At 39.7% G+C, this 16,017-nt stretch overlaps 1 protein-coding gene across 1 annotated transcript in view; it reads left to right on the top strand.

The window, feature by feature from the left end:
- The first annotated feature begins 2,847 nt into the window (after positions 1–2,847).
- Positions 2,848–16,017, top strand: part of LOC107581270 (serine/threonine-protein kinase WNK1-like) — a 73,116-nt gene continuing 59,946 nt past the window's right edge. Inside the window, exon 1 of the mRNA XM_016266772.1 lies at positions 2,848–3,933. Within this exon, the coding sequence (XP_016122258.1) occupies positions 3,199–3,933 (735 nt within the window). The 5' untranslated portion in view covers positions 2,848–3,198. The remainder of the gene's footprint in view (positions 3,934–16,017) is intronic.

The following is a 16,017-nucleotide window of genomic DNA, read 5'->3' as shown; positions in this document are numbered from 1 at the left end:
TAAATTTGCTTCATGATTCATATTGCTTATTAATTTCTAATATCCTTCAAAAGATCTGCACACAGTTTTCTGAAGGACTGTTAACAGCTTCATACTTCATTAGGGTGACCATGGGTGCCATTTTCCCCGGACGCGTCCTGGCCAGGATTTCTATATTTCTTTGATTCAAAGTACCTCGAGAACATAAGGAACCGATGTCATACACCGATCGGTCTGCACACGCAAACAAAGCCAAACCCTAGATCAGGGTTCCTCAAATCTTGCCCTGGAGGGCCAATGCACTGCAGAGTTTAGCTCCAACCCTGATCAAACTCCCCTACCTGTGATTTTCTAATGATCCTGAAGACATTGATTAGCATGCTCAGGTGTGTTTGATTAGGGTTAGAGCTAAACTCTGCAGGAAAGTGGATCTCGTGGGCCAGATTTGAGGATCCCTGCCCTAGATATTTTAGGCAATATAAAAATCCTGGCCAGGATGCGTCCGGGAAAAAATGGCACCCTATACTTCATTATGTAATGCCCATCATCTGTAATAAATTACAAAGGAACAAATATTTTTTGTTGCATGGAATGTGCTGGAATTTGAAAAGCTTTCCTTGTTTACAACAGTAAAAGCACATGTGCCAGAAGTTTAAGTTTAACGGCCTGATTGCTCGCAGATTTACTGTTAATCAGCCGCATGGAAGAAGAGCCAGAATTCCATGCCAGGGCAAACGAGATATACTGGCATCTCTGCTGTGGTCCAACTTGAAGCAAGCTTTTAATAAGCACTTAGATAAGAGAGTGTGCAACTGGCATGTAGCCTATTACACAACATCGCATGTTAAAAAAAACACTTTGGCCATGTTAGATCAGGATACACTGACACTGAGAATGTCAGCTTTTAAAATAAAAATAAGAATTAGCATCGCAACCAAAGTAGACGTGAAGAAAACTGCATACATGCATGAGGAAGGGAATCAACTTTAGCGCTGCAAAATTATAAACAAACCCAGGGTGGAAACAGCGACCTCTTCAGGCCGTTCTAAGACACTGCAGGCTGGCGTCTCTGCTGTCAGTATTCAGTGGGAGGGTAGACAGCAGCAGCCCCGGAGCTAAAACCAACGTGACAGACCAGAGTCTCAATAACACCACCCGAACCGAGAGCAGCAGTTCCAGAGAAACCTTAATACTGCATATGGAGACTACCAGTTGTCATTTGTCGACTGCTGCATTAGGATAACGATTCAGCCGGCTCGACAGCAGCGTCCGCGAACCGCGGTGGATGTTGTTGCATTGTTCACGTGAAAGGAAGAAAATCGCTGGTTTGCAGCGGATCCGCGTGCCGTCGGTTGTTGATTTCTCATAATGTTTTATCACGGGATACATCGTTACGCTGGATACCGAATTGATTAGTCACTGCATCACGCTGGATTCAGCAGCCCCGTTTTGACCTCGGCCTGTAGAGCAAATATGCTTAGCGCGATGAACGCGTAGCTGTGCTACATTTATGGCATTTATATTTTCTGACCATTCGGTCCTCTAGCCGTGATTCTTTTGGTCTTTACAACTATTCGGCGATTACCTCTATTAAATTATTCGCTCGGTCAACTCAAGCAACTGCAGCTGTCGCTTTGTCTACACCAGAGGGGAATGGAGATGACGATACGAAAGGTAAAAGCAGGCCAGCCTCCTATTTTTCTTTATATAGCTGGTTATAAACCTCAGCTTGTTTATTATGGGTTGACAGGCATATGATATGAAATGCCCATTGTATATTATAGGCTGGTATGTCGTATTTTGCGTCTGTGTGTTCGTACGCGCTTCCTGTTAAAAAACGCGATTAAACGCGCGCGGCGTTATTTTAAGAATGAGCTCGAGACCCGGAGAACTAACGTTCGCCGTTACTTGGCAACTTTTTAAAAGCATCGCTGGAAACTTTTAATCATTTAAATGCGTCATAAATGCAAAATACGACAGAAATCGACTGGGTTGTGTGCTTGTCTTTGCTGGAGAATTGCGCAAAAAAAAAATAATAATAAAAAAAATCCCCCCAAATCTCAGCTTGCCACCCCGTGTAACCAGGGCGACCCGTCTCCATTACATGGTTTAGTTTTGTTGACATTTTGAGGCACAACATTTTATTATTATTATTATTTTTTTTTATATATATATATATATATATTTATACGATTGAAACTGAACACCTGACGAAAGCCCAGCAGTCACACGCACAGAAAACCGAAGTTAGCAAAAGGTTTCGAAGTCGAAGTAGCTTATGTTTGCTTTTAATGTCAACCTTTAGCTCCTTCAAACGTAATACTGAAAATTTAGTGCTGTTTATATGTCTTTAGTTGAAACGTAGGCTAATATTTATTATTTCTAAGTGAAGTGGTGCTGTTATTATAATTGTTAAAATGCTTATTAAAATGGAGAACGGCTTTTGAACCAGGAAAAATAAACTTGAGTGTGCAATTAATATGTCTTTATATGTCTCTTGCAGTAAACCTGGACCTGGTTTTTGGGTTTCGGAGCCAGGTCTCCTGCACTCTGAAGGTCTGAAGAATATCAAGGCTCTTGCCCTTTCCCTCTTGCGGTCCCTTATGCCCAATGACGGCTGTCTCCGGGTCACTGCAGGATGGATGAAGTGGATCTGACAGTTTTTGTCTGTCACCATCAGTGCTTGCCTCTCAGTGACTGTGTCTTGTTCTTTTACGTTTATAAAAGAACACCTCCTCTCTTGGGCTCTGGCCCCTTACACTGTAAGAGTAACTGTTAGTAAGGAATACCCCACGGAGGGGGCCTTCCAGCAAACTCTGTGGTTCACGTGAGCTTTTATTACTTTTTTCATAGGCCTTTCTTATGCCCAATGACGGCTGTCTCTGGGTCGCTGCAGGATGGATGAAGTGGATTTGACAGTTTTTGTCTGTCACCATCAGTGCTTGCCTCTCAGTGACTGTGTCTTGTTCTTTTACGTTTATAAAAGAACACCTCCTCTCTTGGGCTCTGGCCCCTTACACTGTAAGAGTAACTGTTAGTAAGGAATACCCCACGGAGGGGGCCTTCCAGCAAACTCTGTGGTTCACGTGAGCTTTTATTACTTTTTCTCATAGGCTTTTTTTGTGCCGCAGAAAGAAGACATTTTTGCAGGTGAAGGTTTACATTTGAGTTTTTTTCATAATAATTTATTTATAAATGTAATTTTTTTTTCCTGGAGAGATGTCGTCGGAAAATCCCAACAAGGTGGTGACCTTCTTGGCCCCTCCACCTCCAAAGAATGTGAATGGCTCCGGTTCGGACTCACTGGTGGGTGAGAAGCTAGACACGGAGGTCAGAAAACGACGCCACACCATGGATAAAGATCTGAAGACGGCTGAGCACAGATTTTTTAGGCGTAGTGTCATCTGTGACTCCAATGCCACAGCCCTCGACTTGCCCAGCAAAGCCTGCATCCTCAACTCGCCTCCGGACTGTGAGCAGTTTGTTGTGCCTGCAGTGCTGGGTTCGGCCCCTGATGTTACCATTGACACCCAAGTGGGTGTTTCGGGTGTCCTATTGGAAGAACATGCAGAGGATGGAAGAGCTGCTGGGGTTGATGGGATTGTGGAGGTACAGAGCCCATCTGTGCAGGATGTGGGTGTGAGGCAGATCGAGGCCCTTGGGATGGCAGAGACGGAGCCCAGCGATGTGGGTGACAAGGAGCAGGAGAGCGGAGTAGCAGACAAACGTGAAGAGGAGGAGAGAGGGGTGGCGAAGGCCCGTGCTGAAGCTGAGCAGAGGGAGGCTGAGAAAAAGGTTCAGGAGGACGAAGAAGTGGAAACCAAAGCTGTGGGCACCTCACCTGATGGGCGTTTCCTCAAATTTGACATCGAGATTGGACGCGGCTCGTTCAAAACCGTCTACAAGGGTTTGGACACGGAGACAACGGTGGAAGTAGCGTGGTGTGAACTTCAGGTAAGAAGCTACCATGTTATCAACCTCTGCAACAGTGTTCAGCCTTCATTAATTGCAGAAGATGCCTTTGTTGTTTGATGTGAACACTTTTTGCGGTTGACCAAAGGCTTGAAAATGCTCCTGTGAAACACAACAGTAAGATCGATTCAAGAAAGAGTGCCAGACTTACAACAGGAAGTTAGGTTGGTGTAACTTGTTTATGCCATTTTGTGGTCATGGTTCTTATGGTGCCCCTACAGGATGTGGGTGAAGAACAACTTTGGTGAAGTTTTAGGTTAGGCCCAAAACATAGGCCTATTGTATATAGGTGATCCTGTCATGGATGGTCTTGTTGTACATGCTTATTCAGACAGTTAGCTGTGAACATGCCGACATGTTAACCAACTGAGTCAGCAAAGTTCTCTTCAAACCGTTGCTCTGCCATTACAGTGGTTGACATGAAAGACAAAATGAAGATATTTTTACGCTTGTACAACCTATAGCACCGCTTGCAGCAATGCTGAGAATGCAAAGCACAATTGTATTGTCATATGAATTCCTGATAAAGTCAAACTTGCATATCAGGAAGTTTTTACATTCATATTTTTCTTGAATGCGGATGTTAGCTTGATTTATGTTGTTCATAGTTGCATTCAAAAATGTGTCAGACTGCAAATTTAAAATGTGAACTTGTTGCATTTTCAGCACTGCCACAAGGGGCACTATCGTGTTAGCGCAGTGGTTTTCGATCTTTTTGAACCGAAGCCCCCTGAATTTCTTTTTTTGTGTGTGTGTGATTCCAGAAGTTTCAAGAACGGCATGTTCTTCAATAAATTATTTTAATATTAATACAAAGTATATTAATAATAATCTTTTAATTTAAATAATTTTAGGTAATTCTGCGGCCTCCTTGTTGAGAACCACTGCAAGTTTTTGCTTTTGACTGTCATGGCAGAGCGTGTTAGTTAACGTCAATATGTTAACAATAACTTACCTAAATAATAACATATCTGATTTAATGGCACAGACACCTTGAAGACTGAGGTTTGTTACTTCCATACCATTGCAAGATTTTACTTTGTTCAACATGACAGAGCTATTTTAGTTTCATACCATGAGTAGAGTTACATTAGGCCAGAATTTTCTTTTTTTCTTTTAATAACACCTTGACATCTAAATCTGACAAATTGGGTCTTGGCAAGTGAAACTCAGTTGAATCTCATTACATACAGGCTAGAGTGTTTCCTCTAAATATCACAAGACCCTCTGTGTTTGTCCTGGTATCTGGTTTCTACTCAGTATGGGCCTTTCGTGGAGCAAGTATAACTGCACACCGATAAAGATGGATTGTTGTTAGTTGCCTGGTGAAGGTCCATGTGCATAAACTGAACTGTTATACACACCGGTCAGACTGATAATCAGACTATTAGTAATTCCTCCCAAGATCTCATAGATTTAAAACCATACATAAACATGTCAAAGCACATACGGATGAAAGTGTGCAAAATATGCAGTGCGGGTGGGGTGGAAGACTCTGGAATGTAAGCGCGGATGGTGTCAGTGACGTCACATCGATGCTGCCAGGATGAGGGGATTTAACCGATGTGCATTGGTGAAAGCAGAGTAGCATTCACAATTTCTTCTTTCTGGTTCTTGTTCATTCTCTCATTTTCACTCTAACATTCCCTTACCCAGTTTATTACCCTAATGGTGTGTAAGCTGCTCCGCATCCACTTCTCCACACACCACACATCACACATCACTCTTTTCTTCATGAGCTTTTCCAGCAATGGAAACCGCTTACAATTAGTTGTCTAAACACATGCACACACACACTCACACAGGGTCTTATGTCCATACATTGACTCACTTCACAAATGTATACTCTGATCTAGATGCAAGTTGTTGGCATGCTGAGGTTTTTGACCCTAAACTATTTAAAACCGTGCGGCTTTCGCACCATCAGCCTTATCACCACATGCTAGCTGTGAGATATCACAGTGCAGGAATTTGTGCAGGAGGTGCCTTAACTCCGGGTCGGTTTAAAAGAGACATGCCCCAGAGAGAATGTCATCATCTGTGAATAATGCAGAGGATGTTAGGGGAACAGTTGAGGAAGAAATCCAATCCCATGGATCCCAGCCACAGCCGTTTCCCTTTTCATTGTTGAAATCCATTTTTTTTCCAAAGGAGTGAGAAAGACAAAGCCAGGAGCAATGCTTCCTTCATTTGCAAGCACTGATCTCCTTCCTCGTTTACAGTACTGGCCCGTGTGTATGTGTGTTTATCCATTGTGTCTTACACGGGCTGGAAGAAAAAAAGATGTCATCGTAAATGGAAATATACTGAGGGCCATTGTGAGATGCTATCTGATTGGCATTAAGTTTCACTTGCACTGTTTTATCTTTCTTAATGTGAATCTGATGTTTTTTTCCAAGATAATCTTTTTTTAAACCTCTACAGTTACACAATGACAGAAAAGTGTATGCAAAGCAGAAAATGTGTGCATACTCTGACAGCTCTTTGCTTAAAGAGGTTCTTTCTTGCTTTCAGCTCAAGTTTGGAGGCTGTTGCGGTTTCACTTCTCACTAGATTCATAATCTATTTCTTACAACTGAGTCTGTCAGTTCCCCTCACCCTCTCTCCATGTGATAACTTGATATTTGCTCTGTGAAGTATTTGAAACTTTTGAGGCATTTAATTTTTTACCATGACATTGTTGAATTACCTGTTTTTGCAGCTTATTGCCTGCATAGTAACTCTTTAAAAGACCAGATCCACTGTAAATACTTCACAGGTAACATAAAGCAGCTTGTACTCCTCCCAAAAGAATGCGTAATCTCATGCAGCTGCTTGTCTGTCTCTGACATGGAGTTTTTTTTGCTTGCTGAGACTTGTTGAAGCCCTCTCCTGCAACTTGGGCTCATCTCCTCTTTGAGATCCTGGTCTATAGCATGTGATATGTAACAGTATAATTCAAGTTTTAAGACTTGTGAGGAAAATCTGGTTTGATCTCTTGCAGACTTTCTTTGTCACCATTGTCTCTCTGTGCCTATGGTTTTGTACGTAGTGTAAGTGTGTTAAAGGTCACAATGGGAGGGCAGTAAATTCCTCACGTTTCACTGCTCACCTCAGCCCCTTGTCCTAACTGCCCCTCATTTTATTCAATAAGCCTCTTAAGATGCTGTTTACACGCGCACACACACACACACACAAAGTGCTTTTACCATTCAGTCTCGCCCTCAATTACCTTCACCCTACTGACCCCATTTGTTCTCATTTAGAGGTCGACCGACATGGGTTTTTCACTGGCCGATGCAGATATTTAGAAATCAGGGCAGCCGATGGCCGATATATGATGCCGATATATTTTTTGTAGGGATGCACCGATATGAACATTTTGGCCGATACCGATAACCGATTATTCTTTATTTTTGAAAGCCGATAACCGATATGTTGGCCGATAAATCTATATCCAAATTGTTATATATTTTTTGAGAGCCTGATTACAAAAAAGGTCTCATCATTAAAAGTCACATCCCAAACACTTCAACATAAGCAGCCTAGTTTGAACGGTGTACATTTTAAAAATATTTTTACTCTCCCATTACCAAATTTAGTCAAAGTCTTACAAATAAATAAAATAATGCATAAATAATGCAAACAAGTCACTGGACATCATTACACGTGTAAAGAATCAAAATGAATGCGCCACAGATAAATAAAACAGAATAGCCTCTGCACGGACAATAATTAAATGATTTTAATTACTAAACCATATTGTTGATGAAAATAATAAGAGAAAAATACAAGTGGTTGTTGTTATTAATAATATATCAATGATTTTGAAAAAGTAACAAATTAATACCACTGTTTTAAATAGCAGCCGTTGAGCTGCGCGTGCTGAAGCTGAAGAGCTGAATGAACACGGTAAACTGAAGCATTTTGCTGGCAGCTTATTTAACTCAAGGAAATGCATCCTGAGATTAATATTAATACAACATAAACATAATATTACAACTTATATATGAAATGACAAATGACGCAGTTATTGCATGCTATAGTCAGAATGTGTGATCCTGTTGTGGATGCGCGCTTAAAAAACATGTCAAAATTAAGTGAGTTTTTGCTTAGAACAAACACAATAATCTTATTTCAAACAGAAAACAAGATTATTTTGTTTACCCCATTGGCAGATTATTTTGCTTGTTTCAGGCAAAAACTCACTTAATTTTGACATGTTTTTTCTGAAAACCAGACAATAATTTGTCCTTCTTGATTTAAGAATTTTTAGATATTCTGGCTGGAAACAAGACAAAAAAAACATTTTTTTTTTTGCAGTGCAGGATTTACAAACTGGAAAGAAAGATTGCGGAGAATGCTTTTATCAGCAATACTAGCTAGTTATTACAAACCTGTGTTATTTTAGTATTGTGGTAGCAGTTTACAATAATATTCTGTTTGTTAATATTAATTAACTGCATAGTAAACATGAACTAAGAATGAAAATACTTCTAAAACCTTCATTAATCTTAGTTAATTTCAACATTTACTAATACATTATTAAACTCAAACGTCGTATTTGTTCATATTGTTTAAAGGACCTGAGCTAACATGAACTAACAGTTGTATTTTTTAGGGATGCACGATATATCGGCCACCAGATCGGTATCGGCCCATATCTGCTCATTTTTTCTGTTATCGGTATCGGCCTGATAAGAAAATTTGGCCGATATCTTAAAGCCGATAAATAATGCATTATTTCCTTCAGAGACACTTCAGATGCGCGCTGTTCGTTTGCAGCCTTTTGTGCAATTGTACGTTGTAATATTGTGTTTATTTGATGTATATCTGATTTATCTCATATAGAATGCGTTTGGTTAAGTTAAAAGAGCGCTTCAGTTTACCGGTGATCATCTTTAGCTCAGCGCACGCAGCTCAAACAGCAGTGCACAACATTAATAACTATGATTGGGAATGTCGTGTATATAACATTCTAATGAGAACATTATTATAATAAAACGTTGTGAATTCTTTGGGTTTAGTTGCCGTGTTTCAGCGCGTTGTTATGGGAAGAGCGCATCCACAACAGGATCACACATTCTGACTATAGCATGCAATAACTGCGTCATTTGTCATTTCATATATAAGTTGTAATATTATGTTTATGTTGTATTAATATTAATCTCAGGATGCATTTCCTTGAGTTAAATAAGCTGCCAGCAAAACGCTTCAGTTTACCGTGTTCATTCAGCTCTTCAGCTTCAGCTTGAGCTGCAGCTCAATGGCTGCTATTTAAAACAGTGGTATTAATTTGTTACTTTTTCAAAATCATTGATATATTATTAATAACAACAACCACTTGTATTTTTCTCTTATTATTTTCATCAACAATATGGTTTAGTAATTAAAATCATTTAATTATTGTCCGTGCAGAGGCTATTCCGTTTTATTGATCTATGGCGCATTCATTTTGATTCTTTACATGTGTAATGATGTCCAGTGACTTGTTTGCATTATTTATGCATAATTTTATTTATTTGTAAGGCTTTTTTATGACTAAATTTGGTAATGGGAGAGTAAAAATATTTTTAAAATGTACACCGTTCAAACTAGGCTGCTTATGTTGAAGTGTTTGGGATGTGGCTTTTAATGATGAGACCTTTTTTGTAATCAGGCTCTCAGAAAGTATATAACAATTTGGATATAGATTTATCGGCCAACATATCGGTTATCGGTTTTCAAAAATAAAGAATAATCGGTTCTCGGTATCGGCCAAAATTTTCATATCGGTGCATCCCTAACCGATATGTTGGCCGATAAATCTATATCCAAATTGTTATATACTTTTTGAGAGCCTGATTACAAAAAAGGTCTCATCATTAAAAGCCACATCCCAAACACTTCAACATAAGCAGCCTAGTTTGAACGGTGTACGTTTTAAAAATATTTTTACTCTCCCATTACCAAATTTAGTCATAAAAAAGTCTTACAAATAAATAAAATTATGCATAAATAATGCAAACAAGTCACTGGACATCATTACACGTGTAAAGAATCAAAATGAATGCGCCACAGATAAATAAAACAGAATAGCCTCTGCACGGACAATAATTAAATGATTTTAATTACTAAACCATATTGTTGATGAAAATAATAAGAGAAAAATACAAGTGGTTGTTGTTATTAATAATGTATCAATGATTTTGAAAAAGTAACAAATGAATACCACTGTTTTAAATAGCAGCCGTTGAACATGGTAAACTGAAGCGTTTTGCTGGCAGCTTATTTAACTCAAGGAAATGCATCCTGAGATTAATATTAATACAACAAACATAATATTACAACTTATATATGTACAAAATGATGCATTTATCGGCCGATACCGATATGGTGGCCGATATATCGTGCATCCCTAATTTTTTGGCCGATATGTTTGGCCGATTTTGTTTTTTTTTTTTTTTTTCTTCCCCTTCATCTCCTAAAAGTGAGTTTGAGTAAATGATTATTGCAGGATACAAGATAGTAATGGTAGTAGTAGCCTAATTCAGAGTAATAATTCATGGCTCAAAACCTAAGCTCCTACTCGAAACAGTTCTGAAGCATGCTTTTTGTTTATGTTTGCTGACAGACACCAGTGTTTCTCACAGACTTGCAAATGCAAATTCATTCCCTACCAGCAGGAGGCGCTGTTGGAGCAGAGATATAGCGGTTTCCTCAGTAACGGCTGTAATTAAAATAAGCGCTACTTTATCAGGCATTACAGGAAAGACGAAATGAAAATGACATAGAAGCTTTTCTGAAAACGGTCGGTTGTTTTCACAGATACATTCATATAAAAACACCCGCGCTGCATTTTAATTTTGAAACGTGCAGTGCTCAGTTTATTCAAGGAAGTATAAGCCTTTTGGAAAATCTATTTGTGGCGGTCCGTCTGTTGTGACGAGCCGCCACAAATAACTCAATGTATGGGAAACACTGGACACTTCTATAAGTCAAATGGCCAAGTGATAACAAAAATAAAAGAGTTCACACATATTACACAGCCTGCTGCTCATAACTGCTTAAGAGTGTCCTGCCATCATTAGCTGAATCTGTGTGTGAACAAGAAGCGGCTGCAGAGTGTGAGCTGCTCCGTCTCACGCAGAGAGAGATTCTCTGGCTTTCCGCAACAACGCTTAGCTGCCCGCAGATGCGCCTGCCTATAAATCGGCCTAATTTGCAGCACAATCAGCCGATGCCGATTAATTAAAAAATGCCCAAAATCGGCCGATTAATCGGTCGACCTCTATTCTCATTTGTTGTGAGTTGTGCTTCATCATCATTTAATGCTCATATTTCTAATAGGGGTGCTAATCAGTAAAAATGTGTAGTCCAGTTACGTGCATAATATGCTGATAAGTTAATCAAATTCATTGCAGTTATTGTCAGATTGATTCTGACTGTTCCAAAGGCTCTGGGTACAGTTTTTCATTCTGTGATTTCATTCTTTTTAAAAGGACCCAATGACGTAGTGTACCCTAGATTTGGAAGCATGTAAACCTTGTATCCTGTATGACAAGCATCTTAGAGGCTGCTCTTGAAGTGGCTTTTTGCAGACTCTGAGTGGGCTGCTTGGACCCGCAACTCCTCCCAGATTTCAGTGGCTGTTTCACGTTTGCATTCTCTGGATTCTTGTGGCAGGACATCAGCTTTAAAAGAGGACAAAAAAACGTTAAGGAGGGGGGCATTCGATTGAATGAGTCTCTCTCTAGAATTGTCTGCCTCACCCAACCACAAACCAAGCTGATTTTTTTGGGGATTTTGATAAGTAGGAGAGTTGAGTTTTTATATATATATATATAGGGGTGTGCGATATTGACAAATTATATCTCGATATTTTCTGGGATTTTCTCGATAACGATAATTAGACGACATTTTGCTGAGTCTGTCATTGTGCTGGTACCTTAAGGACTGCCGAAGACAGCTGACTCCTAATGTTTTTAATATTCTTCATATTCTGTGTGGTGGTCAGTTCATACTAATAGAAATTAATCTTTTCCAATAAGTTTAAACTGATTTTTGCATTTTATGGGCATTTTTACCTTTTATAAAGCCATTTTTTCTAAAAGTGTCCATTGTCTTTTGAGTCAAATTCTTACATTTAATCAGGGAATTAGAATAATGTACACCGTTCAAACTAGGCTGCTTATGTTGAAGTGTTTGGGATGTGGCTTTTAATGATGAGACCTTTTTTGTAATCAGGCTCTCAAAAAGTATATAACAATTTGGATATAGATTTATCGGCCAACATATCGGTTATCGGCTTTCAAAAATAAAGAATAATCGGTTATCGTATCGGCCAAAGTTTTCATATCGGTGCATCCCTAATATATATGTAGGTTGCTTTTTCAGGAGTGCTTGGCTGAAATGGTTAACAAAAAGTCCTGATGATCTTTTAGTACAGTGTAAAATAGATGTGTGAAATTGAACTTGCATAGCTTGAAGCATTTGCATTCACATATTTCTGTGAAGTATGTTTTGGGCCAAGTCTGCTTATCTCTCGTTAATTAAGAGCTCAGACTTATGAAGTGTTTAGATCAATTTCATGTGCAGATCATATCATAAGTTGTCTGTAAAAATAAAGCAAGTCAGGATATGTGGCAGACCTGGCTATAACTGAGTTTCTTCTTTCATCAGACCAATGTGCGTGCATGCTAATTTTCCCAAGAAAGTCTGGAATTTACTGAAACTGCTGTTTTTTCTCCTCTTCTCCAAATCTCATTACAGGTATGCGATGGTGCTTCACTCAATCTGAAGGAATGTGTCTTGTTTAATTGGAGCCGAGGCAGGCTGTTTCTGTTAAATGTCAGGGATATTTTAGCTCTGTCACACCTATATAAATGCAGTACTAGAGGTGTAGCCTGAGCTGTATCAACAAGAGCTGGTGTTTATTGGGTTGTCAGGGTCTTTTACGTCATTCCAAGGCTGTGTTAAACCCCCTGTTGTGGGTGCAAAACTAGGACGTCCTCTCCTGCCGGAGGTTAACTTAATTTAGGATGCTTAGGCAAACTTAGCTCATCCTCTGCAGCAGTACACATCATTCTGGACACCTCTCAGTGACCCTAAAGCAGGCTGCAGGAATACTTGTCCATTCAAAAAATAAAATTTTTCCAGAATTTCAATTTTCTTCCCCTATTTACAAGCTAAAAATAGCAACACCTCATCTGCTGCTGTCATTCCATTCCATGGTCAGAACTGGAGCAGACAGTTTTGGGTAATGTCGTGGGGCAGTGTTGGCCTGAAGGAATGTTCTAGCTCTCACATGTGCTTTAGGAATGAAAAACCTAGAAGTGTGGTACAATCTCAGCTCAGCTGTTGTACCCAACTGTACACTGATGCTCTATGTCGGTCACAGTGACTTTCCCATGTAACTGTATACCGAATCTCAAATGGCACAGGCACGATTTGTGAATATTGCACACAGACTTTGATGATCTGGCAAGCTCTAATCTGATTGGTTGAGTTATGCAACTTCAGAGAGCAAGTCGGGTTGTAAAGTACCAGGATGATATAATGAGTAATTTTGAGAACTAGTTATAAATATGCCAGGTTGGTGGTATTCAAGCTTCAGAAGATGATTTGCAATGCTTAGTAGCTAGTTTTCTAGATATCCACAAGCAGAACTGTATTAAAATTTGTTTTTGCGTTTATATATGATTACATATAAAATTGATAGATCTAGGTATACCCAGGAAATTCGATAGAAATCTGTTCCGGTTGACTGTTACACACCTCCACTTGATAGTAATTGTTGTTCGATGAACACTATTCTTGTGTATTTCACCCGAAATTGTGAAAAATGGGATTTCATTTCCTTATAAAACTACTTTCTACTCCCCATTGACCCTTCAACATTCCTTCCCTCGCAGCAGATTTTCTGTCATCTGCCTTTCCCGTGTGGAATGTGACAGTTAGGTGGCTGGTTCCTGCCTTGCTGGACGTTCCCATGTGATGATGACCTGTCTGTGACCCTACATAGATTAGTGGGGTTAAAGGAGAGATGAGCACTCATGGCCGTCCGTCTGACCAAAATTATATTTCACACCAAACCACATACAGTGGTGTGAAAAAGTGTTGGCCCCCTTCCTGATTTCTTATTTTTTTTGTTTGTCACACTTTAATGTTTCAGATCATCAAACAAATTTAAATATTAGTCAAAGATAACACAAGTAAACACAACATGCTGTGGCTGAATTACAACAATTCTGCATAGACGACTGGACCAAAATTACTCCACAGCGCTGTAACGGACTCATTGCAAGTTTACGCAAACGCTTGATTGCAGTTGTTGCTGCTAATGGTGGCCCAACCAGTTATTAGGTTTAGGGGGCAAACACTTTTTCACACAGGGCCATGTAGTTTTGGATTTTGTTTTCCCTTAATAATAAAAACCTTCATTTAAAAACTGCATGTTGTGTTCACTTGTGTTATCTTTTACTAATATTTAAATTTGTTTGATGATCTGAAACATTAAAGTGTGACAAACATGCAAACAAATAAGAAATCAGGAAGGTGGCCAACACTTTTTTCACACCACTGTTTGTAGATAATTCTGCTCTTGGTTTCATTGTGTATATAAATGTGAAGAGGATAGGCAGTCTAAAAAATTCAGTGCACATTCAGTCCACCTGCATCTTCATAAATATTGGAGTATAGTGCTCAAATGCTCACTCTGCACAGAAAGGGGTTTCGGATTGTGTAAAAAAAGAAAAATCTCACTAAAGCTCCAGTGTTACCTAAAATCTGTTGTCTAAAATAATCTTCCTGCACTCTTGTCCATGTGACATCCTCTCTGCTCTCATTGTCCGCTGTATGCCATTGGAACGGACATCAGAAGACAGAAAGAATGCAAGATGGTACCACTGGAATGTATAAAGCGGAATCCCTGCATTCTTGTTCTTGTGGGGCCATCCTCATCGTTGCGAGTTTTTCTGATTCCAGACAGAGCCAGTCAGAATGGCAGTGCCGTGACGCTTCACATGTGATTCTCCCAAGCCGAAGGAATGCAGGCCTGATGCCCTAATCTGGTACGTTTTGCTCCGAGGCTTGTGATTGCAAGAACAAACATATCCACTCCACTTTCAGCCTTAATGGATTTGAGGCAGCCCTGATACAGCAAGATGATCAGTGAAACACCCTGAGCACCATAAGGCTTGTTTCGTCAGGGACTGAAAGCCTTGTTCCCAAGCTTTCAATATTAACTGTACAATATGGTATTCTGCAAGGTTTACTTTAGCAGAGTTCTGCATCGTCAACGGCGTGCCTGTTAATAGACCAACTGTGCTACTTTGAACAACATCCAGGAATTTGGACCTCAGTTGACGAAGCATCTCAATTTTCTCTGCAGCTCTCTTGCGCTTTCTTGTGTTGCACAAATGTTCTTGTGTTGCTGCTATCTATTCTGTCTTTGCATTTGTATCATCAAAAAGGAAATGGAAGCCTTCAGCTTCCTGTGTGTAACACATCTGATAAGGAAACTCACTGCTGTTAATGCTTACAAACACCTTGACTTTTGCCCTAGATAGGCCAGCAATGATTGCTTCCTTGTTCCGCTTTACTTTCAAGCTTTATGTTCATCCTATGAATTAAATTTCACTTAAGTACATAGATGTATCCCACTTCTTGGAGAAAAGGACTGACAAAGATTGAATTGTTGGAGGTCACCAAGTTGCACCTGGTTGTTAGTAGGTATTCTTTCTCGACTGCAGTATCTAACGGTGTTAGTGTATCATGTGAGCTCCACTCTTTATTGGTAGTTGCCCGAATCACATCATTATGCATTTGCATAAAGTTGAAATCTGCTTAACACATCGGCAACTGTCTCTGCTTGACACATCACCAAAAGGTAATTTGACTAGCACAGTTGTACAAGAATTGCCTTAAATGTGTAAATTAAAATGCAAGTGATGTTGCCACTAGTCCCTCTCCTTCAGCTATGTAGGGAAGCTGTGACCGTTTAGGGCATAAAATGTTCAACATTCAACACCTTGTTTTCTCAGTTGCACATCAGGGTGCTCGTAGTGTGGCAAACACCACACTAAATGGTATAGAATAGTGCAGAAG

This window comes from Sinocyclocheilus grahami, unplaced genomic scaffold (assembly GCF_001515645.1).
Source record: "Sinocyclocheilus grahami isolate Dianchi unplaced genomic scaffold, SAMN03320097.WGS_v1.1 scaffold33.1, whole genome shotgun sequence".
Classification (NCBI taxonomy): Eukaryota; Metazoa; Chordata; class Actinopteri; order Cypriniformes; family Cyprinidae; genus Sinocyclocheilus; species Sinocyclocheilus grahami.
Note: the sequence above shows the minus strand (reverse complement) of the source record. Positions and strands in the feature narration are given on the sequence as shown.